At 42.9% G+C, this 25,470-nt stretch overlaps 1 protein-coding gene across 1 annotated transcript in view; it reads right to left on the bottom strand.

Moving 5' to 3' along the window:
• Window positions 1-25,470, bottom strand: part of ACBD6 (acyl-CoA binding domain containing 6) — a 95,388-nt gene that overhangs the window by 8,788 nt on the left and 61,130 nt on the right. Inside the window, exon 7 of the mRNA XM_081194516.1 lies at window positions 6-36. Coding sequence (XP_081050642.1) covers window positions 6-36 — 31 coding nt within the window. The remainder of the gene's footprint in view (window positions 1-5; window positions 37-25,470) is intronic.

Here is a 25,470-nt window from a genome sequence, read left to right as displayed (position 1 = left end):
CTTACCGTAATGCAATGCTGTTTGGCCTTCATCATCCTGGGGGGAAAAGAGAGAACCAGATTTAGTTTTATCCACACATATGCATTTTAAAAGAAAGGCATGATGTTATTGTACAGTGAACACCTACATGTCAGATTTAGAACAGCTTCACTAGCTCCCTGTCTGTTTCTATGAGTAATTGAGAGTGCTGGTTTTAACCTTTGAAGCCCTAAACATTTTGGGACCCAAGTCCCTTATGGATCACCTTTTCCCATAAGGGCCTGCCTGCATATTAATGGTAATCCCCCAAGGCTCAAGAGATTAGACCAGGCTTCCTCAACCTCGGCCCTCCAGATGTTTTTGAGACTACAATTCCCAGCATCCCTGACCACTGGTCCTGCTAGCTAGGGATCATGGGAGTTGTAGGCCGAAAACATCTGGAGAACCGAGGTTGAAGAAGCCTGGATTAGACTTTTTCCAATGGAGGCATCCCATCTTTGGAACTCTTCCCCCAGAGAGACTCACCTGGCACAAAGTTTGTTCTCTTTTTGGCACCAACATCTTTTTATTATTGCAGGCCCTTAAAAGAACGTATTCATGCTGGCATGCTTTATTGTTACTGCTTATCATTTTATAGACTTTATTGCTTATAGGTTTTGACTGTCTCTGTAAACTGTCCTGTGCATTCTTTTCCTGATTGAACAACAGGGTATAAAATATAAAAAACAAAACATCACCAAACACATATTGTTTAAAACCTTTAATAAATACTATTTAAAAAAATATATAAAAAACAAAACAAAGTGCCACTTGACTTACATTCCTGTGCGTAATTCGTTTAATGAGATACAAAATCTGTGGCTAAAATGAACAGTAGAGATGATTTTAGCTGAATCCTTATCTTTTCAACATGGGTGATAGTGACAAACAGATCTGCTTAAACTCAAGTCACACAAGCAACACAGATGATGCAGTACTATAGCTGGAGTAGCCCCAACTTTTGTGGGGACTAGGATAACTTTTTGCTCTCCCATGTTCTTACACATTGGCTGATAAAGAGCCCCTGCCTACTCCTTGGCTAAAGAGTAATTGAAACCTGTGTGGTAGAGCTGAACCCAAGGCCTCACACCAGGTTCTTGCTTCAGCCCCCCCACCCCAAACAGAAAGCAGGGTTCCCTGCAACTTGGCACTTGATACCCACTGACCCACCAGTGCTAAAACTCTTTAATAGATCTTTGAACCACAGCCTCAAGCTCAACATTCATAGAACAGGTTGCAAGGTGCTGGGCTGTGAGACCTTACATTGACATGGGTCTTGAAACAACCTCCTCACCATCAGAACTTGGTTCACTTACAGGCCTGAATGAAGCAAAACAAGAGGCAAAGCCTCAAAGAGGAGTTGGAAGACACATTTATGAACAGTAATACTCCATGGACATGCGTGGGGGCCAGGAACGAAATGGTCACCACCTGTACATACTTATCTGGAAGCAAGTCCTTCTGAACTCAAAGCACTCTGATAGTATATAGAACCTTAATCTTGAGCCCCATTGGATGATTATCAATCACCAAAATGTGTTGGGTATTTTGGTTTTCCTAAGACTTTACATGTCTATAAAAACAGAACTTTCAGTATTGCTTTTATTTTTATTTTCTTCTCTCAATGCTGCTCTGTTTCCACCACCTTCTTAGCCAGACAAATTGAGCTTTTGGCATCAAGGGTGCCATTTAGATCCACCTGGGGCCCTCTAGGTGCTGTTAATTCCCAGCCAGTTTAGCCCAATGGTCAGAGATGATGGGCACTCTAGTCCAACAACACCTGGGGACCCAAGGATGAACAACACTGGTCCAGACTACAGTACCAGCTTGCCTGAACACTGTCCGCACAGGCCTATCCCTCCTCATTAGGCTCTATAAACCCTTGGTATCAAAGCCCATCCCTCTGTCTGCACAATTCATCTTGAGGCCGAAGACTCTGATACTTTGGCCCTCCTTTCTTCTCTCAGATTATGACATCTGCCTAATTTCATAGAACCACAGAACTGTAGATTTGGAAGGGTCATTTGGCCCAATCCCCTGTAATTCAGGAATCAGAGCTAAAGAATCCCTGACAGATGGCCATCCAACCTCTGCTTGAAAACCTCCAAGGAAGGAGAGTCCATCACCTCCCAAGGGAGCCCATTCCACTGTCAAACAGCTCTTGTTCTTGCACTTGCTCTGACTTCTGACCCCTACTGTGCCCCACTTCAGCAGTCCTCAAATCTCAGCCTTCACTATGCTCTTGTCTTAGGCTCTTGAAAGTACCTTCTTCACACAGTGTACAGTCAAACTATGGAACTCACTCCTACAGGAGGCACTAATGGCCACTAACCTAGATTGCTTTAAAAGAGGATTAGACAAATTCAAGGAGGAGAGAGCTATTGATGGCTTCTAGCTGTGATGGCTATGTTCAGCTTCCACAGTTGGGAGGTAGTAATGATTCTGAATACTAGCTGGAAACCACAAGCTCGAATCCTGCTTGCAGGTTTCCTATGGGCACCTGGCTGGTCGCTGTGATAAGTTGCTAGAATAGGTGGGACACTGGCCTGATCCAGAAGACTTTTCTTATCTTCTTATGAATCCTAGTCTACCTCTTCTGGAAGCTGACTTGTCCAGTTTTGGCTATTCCCTCACCTCTTGACCTTTGGACTCTGTTCTGCCTTTGCTGGAACTTGACTTTGCATCATATGGATCACACCAGACTGGCAGCTGGGCACCCTGCAACTTGCCACTCAGCACAAAAAAGCTGGTTACTATATTTTATACCGGATAAAAGCGCTATAGATCATGGAAGGAACTATGGTCGATTTCCCATTGTATGAAAAGTACATACAATAAAACAGATGCAATTCTATTAACCTGAAGTGAACAGCTTAAAAGTTTTGATGATTAACGGGTATATAAATCCTGCTAAATAAGAAATAGTAAGTGCCGATGGCAAAAACGCAAGGGAATAAAATTCCAAAATTATTACACCTGTGGCCATATGCTCACTGGAAAGGTTAGCTTTGTACATTGAAGAAGGTAAGTTCCCTTTGGCTTTTGTAACAAATATAGTGGTACCTCTAGATACGAACAGGATCCGTTCCGGAGCCCCGTTCGCATCTAGAGGTAAACGTATCTAGCGACGGCACGTCTGCGCACGCACGCATCGCTTTTTGCCGCTTCTGAGCGTCTGCACATGCGCAAGCGGCGAAACCCGGAAGTAACGTGCTCTGTTACTTCCGGGTTGCCGCAGAGTGCAACTCGAACGCTCTCAACTCGAAGGGTATTTAACCCGAGGTATGACTGTATGCAAAGCCTCCACCATCAGGCAAGGACCAAGGCCCTTAAACCAGAGGAGTCTTTAGCATCAACCGCTGATCAGCTGCTGCTGCAGAGCAGCAGACACCACAAACAGTGGTGAAGAACGAGCCCCTTCAGGTGAATGCCTCCCCCCGCCCCATTCTTTTGTGCTATACCTATGTACTGCCTATGGCAGTGACCCCTTCATGCTTCTCCATTTAGCATTGTTGCCACTTGTGGCTGCTGGGTCAGACACCCTTTTCCTGCATTGAAGCAACTTTCTAAGAGAACACTGAATCCGGAACAGTAATAAAAGATTACTATCAAGGGTTCGCATGAAGCTGAATGCTAGCTAAAGAGTTTGTGCTGTGTTAGCAATCATATAAATTCTCCACATAACAAAATTTTAATCTAGCAAAGCTGAAGAGGCTGCTACAGAAATGCCCATTAAGGATTTCCAACTGCCTACAGAGAGCCACGTCCTTGGATTTTACTGCCCGAAATTCCGTGTCTAATGGGCACCTATCTACTGCGTGCTGGACAGAGTCTTTGCTCAACTCCAGAGTGAGAAAATCTAATTCTTAATCTTCAGAAATTTCAGCATGAAAACTCATTAGGAGAAGAGTGCCCTAAGTAAGTGTCACCACTTCAGTTGAAAGGAAATAACATGATTGTCACCTACATAATTCTACTGGCCTTCCTGAAAGGCTCATTGGCTCACAAGAAAGCAAGTCACACAAAAACTAAGCTCTTCAGATTCATGCATGCTAGTACTGTACCACTACACAAAATGGATTATATAAATATCCCTAAATTGCCCTAAACTTTTGGAATGCAAGAGGTTGTTCGCATTAGGGCTTTTTATGTTTTAAAAAGTGTGGAATAGTGCAGCAACACAGTTTTCCATGTGTAGCCCTGATAAATTGTCTCTGGGCAACTACTGCGGGAAATTTCCAGTCCTACTGTAAAAATGCACCTATAAATAAGCAAATGGAACAGAGTGACAACATTTGATCTTTTTTTCTTGGAAATTGAGCAAGATAATTAAGTTTCATTTTGAGTTACTAAGCAAGAAGAGGGAATATTTGCCACAGTTATTTATACTCTGCTCTGTTCCAGCATGAATTACTGCCTAAATGTAGCTCATTTGGGGCTGTACCTATCAACAAGAACTAAGGACAACTGAAATATGGGGGAAATGGTTAATTGATCATGATTTTATATTTCACATTTCTTCACACTAGGAGTCATTATGTCCATACCGAGGCCGAGTTCTTGCATTACACCGATCTTGGAAGCTCATCCAATAAGTTGTTCACATCAGCTCTCAAACTGTCATCCATTTTAAAGATGGCTGGCAATAAGAAGCTTCTGTTGCCTTACATCACATTAAATTAACAGCAACTCACAAGCAAACAAACAAACATGGCTTCTAGGGATAGATGAATCTGTCAAGTTTAGTTTCTCATTGTTCCAGTCTCTGGTCTAACACATTTCTGTATCAGTTTGTGATTTTTCTTTGTAAAAAAAGCTGCCATGAAAATTCATCCAAATTTAAGGGAGGATTTCTCATAAAATGCACAATTTTGCAAACAATTTTCTCCAATGCATGCATTTTTATACATACTTTCCCCTCTGCGTTACTTCCGGGTTTCGCTGCTTGTGCATGTGCAGACGCTCAAAATGACATCACGCACATGCGCAGAAGCGGCGAAAAGCGATGTGCACGTGCGCAGATATGCAGTCACTAGTTACGTTTGCTTCTGGATGTGAACGGGGTTCCGGAACGGATCCCATTTGCATCCTGAGGTACCACTGTATTTCTTTCTTTCTTTAACTTTAATTTTTATTGAAGCAAGTCAAACAAAGATAAAGGTAAAGGGACCCCTGACCGTTAAGTCCAGTTGCGAATGACTCTGGGGTTGCGGCACTCATCTCGCTTTACTGGCCGAGGGAGCCAGTGTTTGTCCGCATACAGCTTCCGGGTCATGTGGTCAGCATGACTAAGCTGCTTCTGATGCACGGAAACGCCATTTACCTTCCTACCGGAGCAGTATCTATTTATCTACTTGCACTTTGACATGCTTTTGAACTGCTAGGTTGGCAGGAGCAGGGACTGAGCAACTGGAGCTCACCCCAATGCGGGGATTTGAACCGCCGACCTTCTGATCAGCAAGCCCTAGGCTCTGTGGTTGAGTACTTAAGACCATTAGGATTCAAATTTCACGTTATACTGTGAATAAGGAGTCCTGTGTATATTTGTTGTACGGTATATATGATAAAATCCCACCAAACATCGTAGGTTTTTTTAGGATCCTCTGAGCATTTTGCGACACGTAATTTATGAGTTATCTTTTCAACTTGTGCTAAATGTCACATTTTTATATCAAGGTGGAAGCTGCAAGTCCTGTAAGGTTTTTCTATCTGGAGCAAGTTAAGTTCTGGTGGGCACCAGCGTCCACGTCAAGAGCTCCTGAAAGTTGAACCCTTGCAGCTGACTGTCCCATAGATTTAGCAAACAAATCTGCAGTGAAGTTGGAATAGGATATCTGAGTATTTTGCTCATTTGTTGGCAGTCCCATCATAGGTGGAAAAAGAAGGTAAGAAAAGGGTCCTACTAGAGAAGAAACCTTCTTACTAGTTCAGGAAGAAAGGATGCATTTGCAACAAGTTGCCCTGAGGAGTTATTACAGTGGAAGGGCAGTGCTGGATCCAGGAATCCGCCAGGCACTTTATGTGATCAGATAAAGTCTCAGAGACTTCATTAATCACAGGCAGGCAAATCGCCCCCCCCCCCCCATACAGCTGTTCCCTACCAGATTCACTGGAATCTTCTCTGGTTTTTAACCACAGCCTCCAAATACTTTTGCAGATCGCCACTTCTGAATACTTTGTTTAAAATACAGAGAGCTCAGTGTCATGACACCCAAATACAAAGCAATGGATGGTCTCATATGGGAGCTAGACATCAGTGATAGCACCAAACAGTGAATAAACTTACACGTCGACTGCAAGAAGCTGACATAGCCTCTCCGACAGTCACCCTTTGAGTCCTATTAGAGAAAATGAGAAAGCACACTCCCTCCACAAAAACTACATTAATTTAGGATCGGAAGCAAACTTGATCATCTCACTACTTCACCTTGACTCCAATCATTTGTGAAGAAACCAAACGCCTAATACAGATCCTTGGAAGATCCTAGTTCTTACTCTCCTGCTTTGTGAGAAATGTCAATTTAATCTTATGCTCTGTTTGGAGTTGTTCAAACTACTACTAATACCTAAGAGGAGCTACCTTCTTATCCCACGACTCCCAAGTTTACTTTAATAAGGGACATGTCAAAGGCTTATTTAAAGTCCATGTATATAATATCTAACCAGATCAGTCTTATCCATATTTGTTGTTCCATCTGTCCTTGAGGAAAAGAAGCAACAGCCAGTGTGTGACTCCCATCTTCATTCACTGCTACTCTCACCAGCTGGGCTCCTCCTCCCCACTGACAGAGGTCACCAGTTCCTCCTGCCTTGTGACAAAGAGTAGCAAGACCATCTGTTGCAGGGGTGACTGCATCAACTGAGCACCTGTGAACCTATATGATGAAATGGGATTGACAAGAAGCCAACAGATGATGATGATGATTAACAGATTTCAGCTAGACCCCACCCTGTTATATCAGCAATTTCCAGCTGTATTACAGTCACTTTCAGGAAGGCGAGTATTGTAGAATTGTAGAGTTGAAAGGGACCCAGAGGGTCATCTCGTCCAACCCTCTGCAATGCAGGGATCCTGCCCACAGCCCACCCTGGCTGGGCTCAAACCACCAACCTTCGGGTTACCAGACACAGCGACCCATTGTACCACAAGGATCAATGAGCAGCAGTTTTCAGGGGCCACCAATGCTTGTTTTTGAACTGAACAGCCCACCTCCATCCAAAGGCATTAATATAAGCACCTTATACCATAAAGAATTTAGTGTCTGAGTTTGCTTATTCTCCTTTCCCCATTCTTTTTTCCTTATGTGTCATGTCTTTTTTAGAAGGTAAGCCTGAGGGTGAGGACTGTGCTATTTTTATAGAAAGTCACTCTTGGTGAAAAGTGGAGTATAATGCTTTGAATAAATAAATAAATAGACACAGAACTTTAAAAGATCGGTGATTAATGACTTCTATCTAGGAAAATACTGCAGGCTAATTCGTTTGTAGCTTCCCGGATCCTTTTTTAAATGCTAGTGTTTCATTGCTGGCTTTCTGAGCCTCTGCTATAAAGGCTGGTGCTGGAGGAAAGTTGATTTGTTTCGTTAACAGAGCAGAGAAAGAGGACAGTCATAAGGGAAGCAGAGAATTGGTCAGGGAGATGGTGGGCAGCTCCCTTATACTGGACACCTAGGAGGTGGGGAGCAAGATATAGCAGCCTGAAGTTATTTCCTTGGCACTAAGCAGAGCCTTACTTGCAAAGAAATCAAGGGAACTAGGCAACAGACGCAGCTAGTGGGGCACATATAAAAAGGAAGGAGATCCATGACTCTCCACGTTCAGAGGGGGAGCCAGGAATCCCAGAGGAAACAAAATCAAAAGGTAGGTGGAGATTAGGAGATTCTTCAACTTGATCCAAGTGCATATACACCCTGGTTGGACTTTGCCACCTGGCAACCAGCAAGAACAGCTGTCTGACTTTATGCAGATTCAGTCTTCTTCATCTACATAGCCTTGCCTCCTCAGCTGCCTACTTATTCAGAGGACTCATTGGGGAATGCACAAATGTGACTAAGGGAAAAGAGAAGTGGGCTGCCCAGATGGCAGGGGTTCCTATATTGTACTTCATTTATTACACTTAAACTCTGCTGTTCTTCTGAAGAACACAGAAGTGGTTTCCAGGTAGTCTGAAACAGAGATAGCTGGCAGGGCTTCAGCAGTTGAAAAACATAATGTGCCTTCAAAGGAGTTCTCTGTGTGTCCTAATTAAACCTGTTTCTGTGCAGGGAGGTTAAACTCACATATTCAGACCTATCAGCATATAGAAACTACAGTGGTACCTCGGGTTACATACGCTTCAGGTTACAGACTCCGCTAACCCAGAAATATTACCTCGGGTTAAGAACTTTGCTTCAGGATGAGAACAGAAATCGTGCTCCGGCGGCGCGGCAGCAGCAGGAGGCCCCATTAGCTAAAGTGGTGCTTCAGGTTAAGAACAGTTTCAGGTTAAGAACAGCCCTCTGGAACGAATTAAGTTCTTAACCTGAAGTACCACTGTACATCCAACAGATGAGCAACTAGCTAGCCCCTTCTTAAGCAACATTCCAAATGCAAACATTTTATCAACAGGCACCTGATATGGTGCAATCTAAGCTGATAATTCACCCCCTTCCCCCCAAAAGCACCAAGTTCTCTAAAACATAAAGGATCCAAGCTGTATGACAATTGTGCTATACCAAATGTTTATTTCCTGCGAGATTTATATCTCGCCTCTCCAATTCCAAAAGGAAATGCTCATGGCAACCGAAGTATGTAACGCTGCCAGCCCCTCCCCTCCTACCCCCAAGCCCACCAAGATTTGTTCAGGACATCCAGGCGATCCCTTTCTTTAACATGCTTAATGAACAGGGAGCCTTAAATCTGAAGCCCCTCTTCCCTTTCCTGCAGCATTTTAGTCACTGGCTCCCTTCTGCCTTCCCCAATTGCTTATCGCTTTAGTATGGATGAGGCAGGTACCTGGTTATTTAAAGAGCAGGATAAATGGTCTGAGACAGTTTCCCCCAGCTCCAATTCACCAGGGAACGCTCAAGAATTCCACCTGACACTGGGACAGCGTTGTGCTCTTAAACAATCTGCCGTCTGATCCGATTGTTCCCCAGTGGGGAGGCAGGCCGCAGCTCACTCAAGAGTCATTGATTGGATTAACAGCCTAATTCCCAACAGATGAATAGAATACTGATGTCTTGTCAGCCCAGATCATAGAAGGAAAACACAATCTGCTGCTACAGCTTGGAAATTTAACCCTTTCAACGCAGTACGGGTCTGGAGACCTGTATTTTCAAACGTAACATTATATTCATTTCAACAATGGTTCAGCTAACTATATACTAGAGCTTTTGCTTCCCCTAGGTGACGTAATATTTAAGCTTTTCTTAAATAGAAATAGGCACTGGAAGTCCTTAGAAAGAACTGTAGCATCTGCACAGCCCCTTGAATGAGTTTAAGTAGCTCTCAGAAACCCAGCTGTTGTTATTCTTGTTTATCCTCACAACCACCCTCTGTGGTAGTTTAAGCTATGCCCTCCCAGTGAGCTTCATGGGCCAAAGGGGATCTGAGCCCAGGTCTCCTCAGTCCAAGTAAAGCATCCCAAATACACTTTGTCGCATCAGCTCTACCATTTGATGCAAGACTGATAATAATAATAATAATAATAATAATAATAATAATAATAATAATAATAATAATAATAATAATAATAATAATAATAATTACTATTTGTGCCCTACCCATCTGGCTGGGTTTCCCCACCCACTCTGGGTGGCTTCCAACAAAGATCAAAAATACACTAAAATGTCACACATTGAAAACTTCCCTGAACAGGGCTGCCTTCAGATGTCTTCTGAATGTCAGGTAGTTGTTTATCTCTTTGACATCTGATGGGAGGGCGTTCCACAGGGCGGGCGCCACTACCGAGAAGGCCCTCTGCCTGGTTCCCTGTAGCTTTGCTTCTCGCAATGAGGGAACTGCCAGAAGGCCCTCGGCACTGGACCTCAGTGTCCGGGCAGAATGATGGGGTGGAGACACTCCTTCAGGTATACTGGGCCAAGGCCGTTTAGGACTTTAAAGGTCAACACCAGCTCGGAAACGTACTGGGAGCCAATGTAGGTTTCTCAAGACTGGTGTTATGTGAAACTTTAAAAAAAGGTAGAAAGGGGTGTGGGTGTGGGTGGGTGTATCAAGAGTAACATTAGAAACATGGAAAGCATTTATTACTCTGTGTCTGTCTAAAATAAATAGTTTACAGGATTTGATATAGGATAATCAAGGAGACAATCAGGAGGACAGTGAATCAAGAGAAAAGCTGAAAGCTGCAGGAGTGTGCAGTGCAATCCTCTATGTGCCTTTTCCGATATAAGTCCATTGAGCTCAATGGGTAACACTCTCAGGCGAGTATAGGCTTGCCACCCTAGCTAGCTTATCTCTCTATATGATAAAAATATAATAATGCCATCACATAGCCTTCATTGGAGGATTTACAGTGCCTCAATACAACCCTGGAATTGCATGAATTCAGAGTGGGGTAGGGAAGCAAAAGTGAAGGAAGACTGCACAACAGGCATGGGATTGGGAAGAGAGAACAGTGACAGGGGGAAAGCAGGGGTTTAAAATAACAGAAGTTTGGGTTGAGTTAGCAGGGGATGACACTGAAGGGGGAGCAACAGTTTAAAGCAATGTTTGAGTACTGTTTGGAAAGGCTCTGATGTGTAAGCTTTTAGGTGTTAGCTTCTCTATTGAATCCATCTCTACTATTTCACCTTGTTAAAATATTTTTGTTAAAACTTCAGTGTTTCCACATCCCTGCTTTATTCAAACCTCTGCTATTGTTTAGAACAGTCACTTGTTTTCCTTTCAGCATCTCCCCCTTCTTGCTTTACTCAAACCCTTTTGTGCTTCATGTAAAAGAAGTGAATGGTACAGAGCCCTCAGCAACTAGGGATACATTGCAATCTTTCAGTTTCCTGGCAGTACCTAATTGTCCTTAATACTGAATTTGAGTAGTCTCATGCTTATCAATTTGGAAGTGAAACAAAGCCACCCAAAAACAAGGGAATGGTTTCTGCATACTAGAGGGTTCCCTGACGAGTAAAAGCACGAAAGTTGTCAATTAAAAGGAAATGCATTTTTTAAAATCCAAAATGGTCCAAAGTGAACTGATGCTTACTGACTTCCAGGACCTATGTGATTAAACCAGGGAGGATGAAGTGCGGAGAGAGAAAATTGGCCTCATTTAAGCCCCAGTAGTTCGTTAGGGGAATGTGTTTACTTTAAAAATAAAAAAGAGCACAGCATCTGCTCTTAACTATGTAATTTCCAAACTCTGCACAGTAGGGTACTGTGAGATATAAATTGAAGAAAGGCTCCTGTTAGACTAAAAGATCCGGTCTCATCATGAGTCAGTGCTCTGGCCTTGCCTCTTTCCAATCAGTCTGCTCTGTAGCTGGGTAATTATGCTCTGCCACAACAGAATTATCCACCTGTAGGAACGGGTGGGTACCTCATCAATTATCCTTGGCTGTGATCTCTCACAGCAAAACTGAACCTGGGAAGCGGTGAGTTTGAGGGAAAGGTTGCTGGGTTAGGGAGGGAGCTTGATGAGTCAAGAGGAGAGGGGTGCAAAAGGCTTGGACAGGTCGTAATCTGCAGTTCAACTGAGTTGGTGGAACTGTACCTGTAAATTTCTTACACAAGCAAGTAAACCCTACAGGGAAAGGCAACCACTGTGGGGCTTGCTAGCCAGTCTGGCGGGGTGCTGGAGACATTCCCGACTGTCCTTTTGGCAATTGCTAAGCCCTTGGCTGTGAGCAATGTCTAGCCACTGAGTCCTCACACAGGGTATCTATTTGCCTAATTTTAATGAAAAGCTTTTTTGTAAGTTGCATATTTTAGACATGCCCTCCTAAAGCAATGTACAGCAAAATAAATGATACAGAAACATTGGCTATGTGGGCACATCAGAAGAATATATATACCGTAGCATCTCGGCTTACATTACCCTCGGGTAACGTAAACTTCAGGTTGTGAAAGCGGCAAACCTGGAAGTGTTTTGCTGCATGCACAGAAGCAGTCTACCGCCACGCACACATGTGTAGAAGCGGTCTACCGCCGTGCGCGCATGCACAGAAGTGGTCCTCAGGTTGTGGAAACCTTGGGATCTGACTGGGCCTCCGGAAATGATCCTGTCCGCCAAAGGAGGTATCACTGTACTACTAAACAAAGTTGCTCTGGTTTAGTCATTCAAAACATTAACTGAAGGTAGCAGTGAAGAAAAAGGTCTTTGGGGCTTCCCCTTAAATGCCTGAACAAGGTGTATATCATTTGGAAGGATGTGGACCACCACCGAAAAGACCTTTTCTCTTGCGCTCACCAATGTCACTGATCTTCCCAGTAGGTGAATGAGCAACACCTCTCAAGTCAATCAAAATATTTTCTAGTTTTTGACCAGTTTAACTAGTTTGTTTTTATCACTCTGGATCAGAAGGTCAGTGGTTCGAATCCCCGTGATGGGGTGAGCACCCGTTGCTCAGTCCCAGCTCCTGCCAACCTAGCAGTTCAAAAGCACGTCAAAGTGCAAGTAGATAAATAGGTACCGCTCCGGCGGGAAGGTAAACGGCGTTTCCGTGCGCTGCTCTGGTTTTGCCAGAAGCGGCTTAGTCATGCTGGCCACATGACCTGTATGCCAGCTCCCTCGGCCAATAAAGCGAGATGAGCGCCGCAACCCCAGAGTTGGTCACAACTGGACCTAATCGTCAGGGGTCCCTTTACCTTATTTTATCATTGATTTTTTTTTAAGGTGTAAGCTGCCTTGCATCTCAACTAGAGGGAAAGGCAGGTTATAAATATATTAATTTAATAAACCAAGTATGGGCATGATAATCTGAGATACAGTATTGGCTATCTAATATCCTGCCTCTATGCTGACAGTGGACATCCCCAACGGATGGAGGAAGCATAGGATTAACATGAAGGATATGATTATTAAGACAAGAGTTTGCAATTTTTGTATGTATTTTTTATGTTTTATGCCACCTTGAGCATGGTTTGAACTATGGAAAGGCATCATACAAATTAAATTATGTATGTAAATTATGTACGTCTACTTTCTGCCTTTGTGCATGAGTTGCTACTCTGGTAGGCTTTCCCACATTCCAATAGGAACAAAGGAAATGGTACAGTAACTGACGCATTCTGAAGTACACTTTGGAGTGAATTTTACTTCCAGTTTTAGTTCAGAATATACAGGTGCTTCAGCTATAATGAGTATGGGAAGTGCTGATGTAACTACTAAGCCAAGAATAAAAATAGTAATTCACTAAAGATCTTCCTAAAGAGCCAAACTTAAATAGCCTTTTTGGAGTCTGCAAAAGCAGCAGGTTGGCAAAACAGAAAGCACCATCTTTTAAGGAATCACGCAGAACAATCTGATAAATCACAGGTACGATGAATCAGATTTCTTCCAAAGCCATCTCTGGCAGACATCCATCAGATAAATGTAGTGAATGATGGCTGTTTTATTCAGTAGTAGAATGAGATATTTAATAACATGCCACCCATTTTAATAGTATTTTCTAATTTGAATTGGTTTTAATTAGGCTAGCTGGGGCATGGTTCAAGAAGCTTTATTAAAATATGTTTAAAATTTGCTATATTTGTTTTCACAACTGGAGAGGTCTGATTTCATACAGCAGGAGCCTACCTGAATTCATTCCAGGATTCCTTACTGCCTTTCAGTGCATGGTTTCCTCTCTTCCTTCCCAATCCCTTTCTATCAGCTGAACGTTGATCTGCTCTTTGGTGCAAGAATGGTGTTCTAGATGGGGTTTCACCTTAGGCAGTGAAGATCATATTCTAGAGACTCCTATCTGCCTGATGGGCCAGCAGGGCAGTGATTTCACTTAATCTCTCCGGACTCCGAGCTGCACGTGCTATCCTGATATCCAACAGCCGGTCCGATTTGGGCTCTCTGCCAGCAGTGACTTTACAGGCTTTGTGGCAGAGATTATTGAAAGGAGATTACCCCTTCTAAACCCCTTAGATTTTAATTATTTCTGTATGTATTTATAAAACCTACAGTCTGCTAGTAGCAGGGCACAACTGTGCAAGTACCCATCCTTAACCTGGTTTCACAAAAGGCCCAATGCTACTGAGTTATAGCACAAGGTCTGGAATGTTCTGGTTTTGTTTGTTCATTCCAGATACGTTGCGTGTTGAAATTTATTTTTTTATTTTCTAAAATTTATCTCTCAGCCCCCCTCACAAAAGGGGCCCAGAGTGGCAATAGAGATTAATAATATGGTGCTTCAAATAGTAAAGTATTATAATCTAAGTGTTTTTAGGTCTTGTTCATTTTTTATTTTATTATGGGCTTTAATAACTGGAAGTGGCCTGGGCCTCTCTGGATTTCTGAGAGGACCTGGTGGTGGACACGCTGGTGTCAAATTCCAGCGACATCAAAAGTCTTAAGATTTGTGTACTGATTTCCATAGGCAGCCCTCATTTCCATCTCTGGGGACACTGAAAAAAGAGCTTCTCAGTGTGAACCAGGAAGTGACCTATCCAGAAAACAAGATAGTTCCCATCTGTATTCTCTTCCTCTGCCCTTTTTTTGCTCTCAGAGGAATAAAGAGAAAGAGAATAGTGCAAGAAAGAATGGTTACATCTGAATGTGGCCACTATGTATTTTTATTAATAAAGTGCCTAAGAACTCATGGCACGGTGTAAGATTCAAAAATCTAGCAAAATCATAATAACCTAAAATCCAAATTCTGTTTCAGGAACCTTGTGAAAACATGTTTTTACCAGTGTGTTTCCTTCCCCCTAAGCTTATTCCCCCACCCCGTATCTTTGAACCTCTGCTGTGTATTTTACTGTTTTGTGTTTTTATGTTTAGTGCTTTTATATCATGATTTTTTTGTTATGTTTTATTGAAAATTATATACCACTTAGCTATTTTTAAATGCCCAGAAATTTCCAAAATAAATAATAGGTATGTAACAAGAGGGGAAAGGCAGTGAGTAAGGTTCCCCGGGTCTTTCACCCGAAAGTTCTGTAGTGACTATGTATGTCTGGGTAGCATCAAAGGAAGCAGCTCAGTTCAAGTCAGGCAACTGACCCGTTTAGCTCAGTACTGTGTACAAGGACTGGTAGTTGCTCTCCAGAGTTTCAGACTGGGAACCTTCCCAGCTCTACTTAAGAGTTGTAGGGATTGAACCTGAGCCCAAGTGCATGCAAAGCATGTTTCCTATTGCTGAGCTACAACCCTCCCTGGGCTCTAGATGGTGAAACATCCTCTAATCCTCTACCAATGGGTAATCAGCACCTCTTCCTGGTGACAGGGATAACTGATGAAGGCTTGTGGGGGCTCTGGTGTAAAGTTCCTCCTCCCTAAGCCTTAGATATCACTGCTGTGGCACAGGGTACATTATTGTTAAGGCTGTAATGGGCAAGAAGGAAACATGGTGGACATGGCTGAAGCAAAAATGGGCTACCAGCCTTCACAGACAACAGTTACAGGCCACAGCACTTTGGTGTCCTTTAGGAGAAAATTTAAATGTCCCTCAATAATGGGAAAAGATTAACGACCATTACTATTTGCTGCCCTTTAATGACATTGCCAAATCTGCCACCTTAAAGCAGGCTGCCCCACACTGCCTGACACAGGACCGGACCTATGAGAGATTCTCCATGATGGGAGGCTAAATGCATATAAACGTAAAGGGACCCCTGACCATTAGGTCCAGTCGTGGCCGACTCTGGGGTTGCGGCGCTCATCTCACTTTATTGGCCGAGGGAGCCAGCGTACAGCTTCCAGGTCATGTGGCCAGCATGACTAAGCCGCTTCCGGTAAAACCAGAGCAGCGCACGGAAACGCCGTTTACCTTCCCGCTGGAGCGGTACCTATTTATCTACTTGCACTTTGCCGTGCTTTCGAACTGCTAGATTGGCAGGAGCTGGGACCGAGCAACGGGAGCTCACCCTGTCGTGGGGATTCGAACCACCGACCTTCTGATCGGCAAGTCCTAGGCTCTGTGGTTTAACCCACAGCGCCACCTGCGCCCCGAGATGCATATACAAGCCAGTAAATCATATTCAAAAAGGCAGCTAACGTTTATGTCTTGGTCACAACTGACATTTAAGCACATGCATTTATTGAAATTACACACTAAAACTTCAGATGTGGCCCAGAGACCCAGCAGCTTCCTCGAACCAACCTGGTGCCCTCCATATGTTTTGGGCTACAACTCAAATCAGCCCCAACCACATGGTCATACAGCTGGAGGGCACCGGCTGGTGAAGGCTGCTCTAATAGCTTCCTGGGCTGGCTTTCACCCCCATCCAACTCTCTGCTAACCCAAGCCTGGCTTTTTCCTGGGAAAGGGGAGTCTGGAAAGACAAGGACTACCCACCTTGATCAAAAGCTTCCCCAATCTCTTTCATATAATCAGCATGATACTGTAAATGGAAACACTCTTACTAAGCTTCATTTTCGCTTCCGAATGTACTTGAGTGCATAGGTATATATAGCAGTGAATAAATACCTACACATCAAGCCACTTTTCTGAGCTATCAGGTGCAAAAGGGTCAAGCAAGTATGTGGGCTTTTGTTTTTGTTTTAACTGCACGAGCTAATGCTTTGAGAGTGTCTTGATGGAATCAGGGGAAATTGGATTGTCGTCCCATTTGCTGGCCTAAAACAAGCCTTTTTATATATATCCCATTAAAAAAGAAGCACAAGAGAAACCTTTTAAATGTCACTAAAAATTTCCCCGCAATGCGGAAGCCAGTCAGAAAGGCTTCAATTCTCCCTGAGAACTCTTAAGTAATGCAGTATGTCAGGATTTAATAAATTGGTTAGGGGATTGTGTTTATACTACACTGTTTGTGCTACTTCAACTAGAGGTAGTTTTGCAAGCTTAGCTGTCCTCAACACTTAAGAGACAAATTCCTGCAGCAACATACTACAGACTCAGTAATAGCAGCTTAGATTAAATTCAAATGGTAAAGGGATTCCATAGTATGGATGTCATTAGGACGGCTTCTCTATTTCTGCACCTTTTGACGTTCTTTTTAATAAGATTGCAATCCTATACATATCTCCTCAGAAGTCAGATTACCGAAATAAACAAAATTTTAGGTGTCCGGAAAAGTATAGCTTAAGGATTTGTTGATAGGCATGAAGTTTCTTTAAATAATAAAAAAAACTCTCAGCATGAAGAATACGTTTGGGAACAACCAAGGGGGAAATGTGAACACATTCAGTCTCAAATGCTGTCATGAACATGACAACATTACAAAAGCAAGCAGTCAGTGAGGAAGTCATGACAGGAGTAGTCAAAGATTTGTTAAAAGGAGCCCACACACTGCACAGCTTTATCGGAAGAAACGTAAAGCACATAGTGGCCACGACCGAAATCTAATCTTTTGCAAAGGTCTAAATCACAAAAAGAGATATTTTAAAATGGGAGACCAGGATACATCTCTCCCTTCGCCATACACCCTAAAATCTGCGTGCTGACACAGTGGCACCAGAAAACTGCTAGGGAAATGAGGGAAAGGGAATCACACTTTCAGCCAGTTTCAGAAAACAATGCACCCAGGAGACATATATTAGTGCCTAAATCCTTCCTCTAGAGCTTCTTAATCTATTTTATAAAATGTCAAAATTCAGCATGAAAATAGGATAGGGGGTGGTGAGGGACAGAGTGAATGGTTATTGGACCAATGTTAAAAGGATCAGGAGGTAGTGGTTAGGGGAGGGGGAGTGAAGGGGAATAAAGTAGTGGTTCTAATCAAATCAGTTTAAAAAGCTGCAGCCTCTCAGCGCCTCTCAGAGTTAACCTTGCCAATCAGAGCGCAAGCAGGAGCATGCCTGTGCACATTAAACTGGGAGCGTGTCCTTGAACCCACATGGCATGCTTCACAGCAACCTGCAAAAACCAAGCTGTGAGTACCCTTAGGAGGAGGAGGGGGCAGGAAAGCAGCCTTGAATTCCATTATGAATGTTCCTCAGGAATGAGTTACCCCTCAAGTGGCAATGAGCATGGCAAAGAGAGCGCATACACTTTCCTGTTATTAAAAGGTGAGCTCATGGGATTAAGGCTTCTGTAACGTGAAAAATAATTTTTTAAAAGGCTGCTGGGGGGGGGGGAGGTCCCAACACTCACAAGTGCTACAACTCTGGCCGACAGGCAGCTGCACTGCAAACCCATTGTAATGGTTAGAGGCAAGGCAGCCACCTCAAAATAAGCATCCACTAAGCACTGCCACAGAGTAATCTAAAGGGATTATCCCGAGGCTGTAACAGTGCCATATATTAGGCAAGTGGAGACTACACAAAGGCTTTCACTTTTCTGACCTGAAGTGACTCCCCACCTTTTCCTCATGGTCACAATCAGATTCCATTGGTGTAAATTTACTGCTTTAATTTAAGGTATTGCATTTCCTTAAACACCAAGCCGCTGATGAAAAAGGATGCATTTATTTATAGCAACAAGTCTCAAAATGACAAATCCCACGACAGAATCTTTGTTCTGAAACTAAAATCACAAAACCCCAAAAACAGGTTTCCTAATTGGGCATGTGGCAGACTCAGAAGGCATGGCCAAGAATTCCTTCTTAGTTTAGGTGAGTTCATAAGGAAGAAGCAAAATTGTAAAACACTCTGTTACAAAAAAAAGCATATTAAAAAAGTGTAGCGCAGGGCATGCTACCTTACATTACGCAAGTGAAATGTCTGGTCATTAGCAGGGATTTTTAGAGATACTCAACTACAGAGGAAGCTGTTGCTTTCAACATATGGTCAAAATGTTATTAATATCAGAACAATGCAATATGTACTTCTTTTTTCTAAAGAGTGTATCATTTTATCTAAATTCCACAAAGTGTATGTAACTAACGGATCAAGAGATTTTTCCTCTGCTGCACAAGTCCATTATTATATTCTAGCTTCAAGCATTAACAAAAACAAATATTTTATGAAGTGATCCCTGTAATATAGTGCAGTCAGTTCTTAAAAGACCAGTGAAGTCAAACTGCATGGATTTTTTTTAATTGTGTTAAAATGAAAAGCTACCAGTTGCAATATTTCAGGATTAGTTGGAGGAATCCTGGGGCAGGCATAATCAGCTTAATGGCAACAAAGATTACAGCATAGTTAGTGCAGCTGAAATGCTCAAAATCATTTTACAGAAGGGTAAAGCTCATACATTGAGCAAACTTTGCCCTTTTTATTTTCAGTCCTTCCCGCCACAGTGTGTTGCAGATCAACATGCACATAAACCCTTTTCAGGGCTTCTGATTAGGGGTTAACTTGTGATGAGTGCAGACACTTGCACTAGCTCTATATTCCCCCCAATTGCCCTGTATGAGTTGCGAGGATGAAGATCTGAAGTGGGGAGCTTCCTGTATTCGTGAAGGTTCCCTGCATATTTAAAAACCCTGATATTCCAGAGCCTCCCCAAGTATAGGAAGCTCCCTTGCTTCAGACCTTCATCCTCTAACTAGCAAAAGGTGTCAGGAATGGCAAAGGGGAAGCAGAGCTTGTGTATTCATCCTCATGACACTCCCACAATTAATGTGAATGTCTAAAAAGAGCTGCCGTCTAAATTAGCATGTAGGTATTTAGACAAGAAGGGACGCGGGTGGCACTGTGGGTTAAACCACAGAGCCTAGGACTTGCCGATCAGAAGGTCGGCGGTTCGAATCCCCGCAATGGGGTGAGCTCCCGTTGCTCGGTCCCTGCTCCTGCCCACCTAGCAGTTCGAAAGCACGTCAAAGTGCAAGTAGATAAATAGGTACCACTCTGGCGGGAAGGTAAACGGTGTTTCCGTGCGCTGCCAGAAGCGGCTTAGTCATGCTGGCCACATGACCTGGAAGCTGTACGCCGGCTCCCTCAGCCAATAAAGCGAGATGAGCGCCGCAACCCCAGAGTCGGTCACGACTGGACCTAATGGTCAGCCCTTTACCTTTTATTTAGACAAGAGAAATTTAGGAAGGAGCAGTTAACTGTAACTGTGTTAAAACACTTGTTGGTAGTCACGATTCAATTAAGACACAGAAATACCGGTTGTTTCCTGAAAAGTCTAAGTTATATTTACTTCACATTTAAAATGCACATTTGGGATAAAGCTAGGCTATTAGAGCAAGACTTCGTAAGCAAACAAGCGGATTCCACTTATAATGAGTGACTGAGAATCATTTTGCACAATCTAGACGTGAAATGTGGTTGCTTGCGGGTCAGAAGCTACGATTCTTTAGCGAGTAGGACACAGGATGTAGTTTGCAACAACTCCTCTCTTCACACACTCCAAAAGTTGCAACTTCCTTTGTGGAAATGTATCATATCTTATTAAGCAGCAGGTATTGCTGATTTGCTTCAGAATCATTACGGGTGGTGATACTGGGCCCCAAGAGTAGGACTGGAAAGTGGCCAAAGTAACACACATTTTTAAAAGAAATCTTGCGGGGGGGGGTGTTTCCTGGAAATTATAGTCCCGTTATCTAATTATCCACCCCCTGAAAACTGGTGGAAAGTATTGTTAAAGATAAAATAACCAAACATCTGATACTGCTGCAGCTGGAAGGTAAATGGCATTTCCATGCACTCTGGCACTCATCACGGTGTCCCATTGTGCCAGAAGCAATTTAAGTCATGCTGACCACATGATCCGGAAAGCTGTCTGTAGACAAACATTGGCTCCCTCAGCCTGAAAGCGAGATGAGCGTCGTACCCCATAGTCACCTTGGACTTGACTCAATCGTCCAGGGGTCATTTACCTTTACCTACTAAAGCAGAGCCAGCGTGGCTTCTGCAAGGGCAAGTCCTGACTCATGAATCTATTGAATCTATACTCAAAGGAGTATGTCATCAAGCATATAGATAGGGGAGATTCCTGGAGGCATAGTGTACTTGAACTTTCAAAGAGCTTCAAAGTAACTCACCAAAGACTTCTGAGTAAGTTCCGTAGTAAAGGAATAATAGGAAAGGTCCTCTTGTGGATCAGGTATTGGTTAGGTTGCAAGAAGCAAAAGTAGGAATAAACAGACGGTTCTCCGAATGGAGAGATTTAGAAAATGGGATCCCCCAGGGATCTGTATTGGGATCCGTGCTGTTTTAACTTGTTCATAAACAGTTCAGAGTTAGGGATGAGCAGTGAGATGGTCAAGTTTGGTGATGATACTAAAGTAATGAAAAAGCTGAATAGCTCCAAAAGTACGTCTCCAAACTGAATGAACGGGTGGTAAAATGGCAAATGCAATTCAATGTAAACAAGTGTAAAGTTATGCATGTCAGGCCAAAACAAATCTTAATTTCACATATATGCTCATTAGTAGAAACCAGTAGGAGAACACTTCAACCTCCCAGGACATTCTATACAAGATCTCAAAGTAGCTGTTTTACTACAAAGGAATTTCAAAAATAGACTGGATAGAGAAGCTGCTGAATTGCAACTCATTACCAAACTTAAAACCATGGAGAGACCTGGTCTGAACAAAGACATTGGATTCTTATCTCATTATACATGACTAAGCCATTTCTCACCTTCTCACCCCTTGCCTTTTCCTGTAAGACATATTACAGTCGTTAAGAGTCGTCAACAGGCTCATCTCAGCTATCTGCCAATCTCCCATTCCCACCACCCTTCTGAGTAATACCCCTCCCCACCTTCTCACTATATAGAAGGATCTGGCAACTTCTGTTTCAGTGTATCTGAAGAAGTGTGCATGCACACGAAAGCTCATACCAAGAACTAACTTAGTTGGTCTTTAAGGTGCTACTGGAAGGAATGTTTTTATTATGCTCATTAGTAGTGATTGACCAGGAAAGAATCCTTGGTGTTGTAGTAGATAGCTTGATGAAGATGCTGGCCCAGTGTGCGGCAGCTGTAAAAAAAAAAAAAGGCAAATTCCATACTAGGGATCACTGAAAATAAAAAGCTGCCAATATCATAATGCCACTATACAAATCTATCAAGAGTACTGTGTGCAGTTCTGGTCGCCCCACCTCAAAGAGGATATTGTACAGTTGGAAAGGTTCAGAAAAGGATGATCAAGGGGATGGTACAACTTCCCCTATGAGGAAAGGTTTTAGCGTTTGGGATTTTTTAGTTTAGAGAAAAGGCGAGTAAGAGGATAGCTTATAAAATTATGCATGGCGTGGAGAAAGTGGATAGAGAAGAGTTTTTCTCCCCATCTCATAATATAGGAACTTGTGGACATCCAATGAAGCTGACGGTTGGAAGATTAAGGACAGATTGAAGAAAAAGCACTTCTTCCTACAGCACAGTTAAAACTAGGAAACTGGCTCCCACAGGAGGCAGCGATGGCCACCAAACTAGGTAGCTTTAAAAGAGGATTAGACAAGTTCATGGCTACTAGTCATAAGGCCGATGCTCTGCCTCCACATTTGACGGCTGTAATGCTTCAGGAGTACAAGAGGGCTCTTGTGCACGGATCCTACATGGGTTTCCCACAGGCATCTGGTGAGAACAGGATGATGGACTAGATGGGCCACTGCCCTGATGTAGCAGGCTCTTGTTATGTTCTTATGACATAGGTAAGAAGGAAGAAGCTGGCCTACATTTCACCCCTAGATCTATGTATACTGAATCCTATTCAAACAAAGGAATTAGCCTACTTTCAGTTCCATTTAGCATGTGATTTCAGATTGCTTTTATAGTTGGCAGAGACTAGAAATACACCGTATTTTTCGCACCGTAAGACGCACCTGACCATAACACGCACCTAGTTTTTAGAGGAGGAAAACACACCAAAAAATATTCTGAATCAAATGCTGTACTAAACTACGGTATTTAAAGCAGCAAAGCAGGCAGCTCCTGTCCGCTTTGCTGCTTTAAAGTGAGCCGCGGAGGAGGGATGGACGGGAGCCATGGCTCCCTTCCTTCCCTCCTCTGTGGCTCGCTTTAAAGCAGCAAAGCGGACAGGAGCTGCTTACACGTCCCTCCTCCACACAGCATTCGCTTCATAAGACGCACAGACATTTTCCCTTACTTTTTAGGAGGAGAAAAGTGTGTCTTATGGAGCGAAAAATACGGTAACTTGTGTTTCAAAACCAAAGCGTATTTTGGACTCCTGAGTTCTGAAAATAATGAATATGATTGCCCAAGTGTATTAAAATATAAAAAGCAAATGATTTTTTTACATCTACTTTTTCACACCCAGATGCTGTTTCCCAAAACACTGAAGCATAACTATTACAAATAAGTGCTTGCAGAGAGTTGCAAAACTTTGAATTATTAGAATTGACACTGCAACACTTGACAATACTGAAAACCCCCAATAATGTCCAACAATACAAAACTACTGATGATCAAAACCTTACCCAGTTCTGCACTTTGTCCAAAGAGGCTTTCTTAGTATTTCTACTACAGTGGTACCTCGGGTTACATACGCTTCAGGTTACACTGTCCCTCAGACCTTGTGGTGGGCCAGGGAAGCAGCACTGGGGGGCAGAGCTGGAAGAAGAGGTGAAGGGGGCAAGTAGTACTCCCCCCCCCCAGCCCCAGCCCCTGCTTAAAATGGTGCTCAGCCGCCTTCCTCCTCTAGGCAGGGCGGGGAGAAGCCATTTTGCATCCTTAAGATATCAGTGACTTCCCTTCTTCTCTTTCCATGGTTCATTTTACATATCATAAACCCCTGCATATTTTACAGAAACTATACCCATTCATTACATCATTACACCCATCAGAACTGTTGAATTTATCTTAATGCTGCCAGCGTTTTCAGCTGTACACAATTATTTCCCATGCATTCAATAAACATTTTCCAATCTTCTCTAAACGTATGTTCTTCTTGTTCTCTTATTCTGTACAGTGGTACCTCAGGTTACATACGCTTCAGGTTACAGACTCCGCTAACCCAGAAATAGTGCTTCAGGTTAAGAACTTTGCTTCAGGATGAGAACAGAAATCATGCTCTGGCGGCGCGGCAGCAGCAGGAGGCCCCATTAGCTAAAGTGGTGCTTCAGGTTAAGAACAGTTTCAGGTTAAGTACGGACCTCTGGAACGAATTAAGTACTTAACCCGAGGTACCACTGTATAACATCATTGCAATTTTGATGCAGTAGTCGGTCTGTTCTTATGTACCATTCCTCATGAACAACAGGTTGGACCCTATACTTTTTTTTTAAAGTACCACTTCCACTATGCTTATTTTCAAAAGACAGAAAGTACTTCCTTGCCTCCACTATCTACTATGCAAAGTTGATAACATTATGTATTCTCTTGTGGCCGCACTACAATTATGCACCCCCCCCCAAAAAAAAATGCTGAATGTTTTAAGGAAACAAAATGTTTGGTCTATACTGTATTTTGAAAGCCACGTTGCAGAAAATATTCTACTTTGTTTCAACCAGTACAGTATGTTACTAAGCCACTGCCTGTGATATAGAGCAGGACTGTAATCAGCACAGATGTCTCCTACCTCCTAGTGGTCCTTCTGTGGACAAGCCTGAGGGTTAAGCTGCTTATTTCTGCAAGCCGTAAGCAAGTTCTTTTGACCTCAGCCACTGCTAATGTGACTAAAGTCCTTGAACTACTGAAGATACATCAATAAACTGTAGCTAGCTCTTCACCATTTCTATGGGAGTTCTCTAAATTGCATCCTTCCATGCCTCACAACAGCCTATAATATATCACACGATTCCCCTTCTGGGCTCCTATGGTCTTGGAAAGACTACAAACATAACTTGTGGAATACTGTACAGGACACTGCCCTTAACAAGACCAAGCCCTCTGGCCAGTGTCAAATAATCTGTCACTATAAAGTACTTGTATCCAAGCCAGATATTTATTGCTATTGATCCACCTGATCCTAGCAAAAGACTTTTGTTCTCCCAGCCCAGGACTTTGACCTCAATTAAGTTATGAATTTCAATCCGATAGACTGTTCCACTTACCCTGCTGCTCTCTCTGACTGGATTAATTAGAATTAGCTAGGCCACCCTCGAATGCCTCATGGATCATATTATTATTATAATAAATATAGAGATGGCAGCAGTATACAAGAAAGAATTTTGAAAGATTGCTCAAGCAAGTACATCATTCTGAATCTGCCAATACTAATTTATCTGAATTTGATTACCACATTTGCTGCTTTTTATTTCTATTAGAACAGAGTCTTCCTTGACATTATCTCAGCTTCAAAGTTCTCCCCTCTACATAAAGACACTCACATTGGCACTTGCTTTCACATAACACTCCCTAGTTGCAGGTTCAAAATGGTATTACAGCAGTCCGTCAGAACTACAGAGAGCGACAACAGAATAGTTATTAAGCACTTAGTAATCTTAAAAGGGATGCTGAGACAATACCATCTTCCATTACTACAGAGAGGGGTAATGAAAAAAGGATAGAGCAACCTTGCACATAGCCCTGAATGGCTATTATAATGCATTTG

This window comes from Podarcis bocagei, assembly GCF_964188305.1.
Source record: "Podarcis bocagei genome assembly, chromosome: 5".
Taxonomy (NCBI): Eukaryota; Metazoa; Chordata; class Lepidosauria; order Squamata; family Lacertidae; genus Podarcis; species Podarcis bocagei.
The sequence above is the reverse complement of the archived record's forward strand: the minus strand, read 5'-3'. Positions and strand labels throughout refer to the sequence as shown.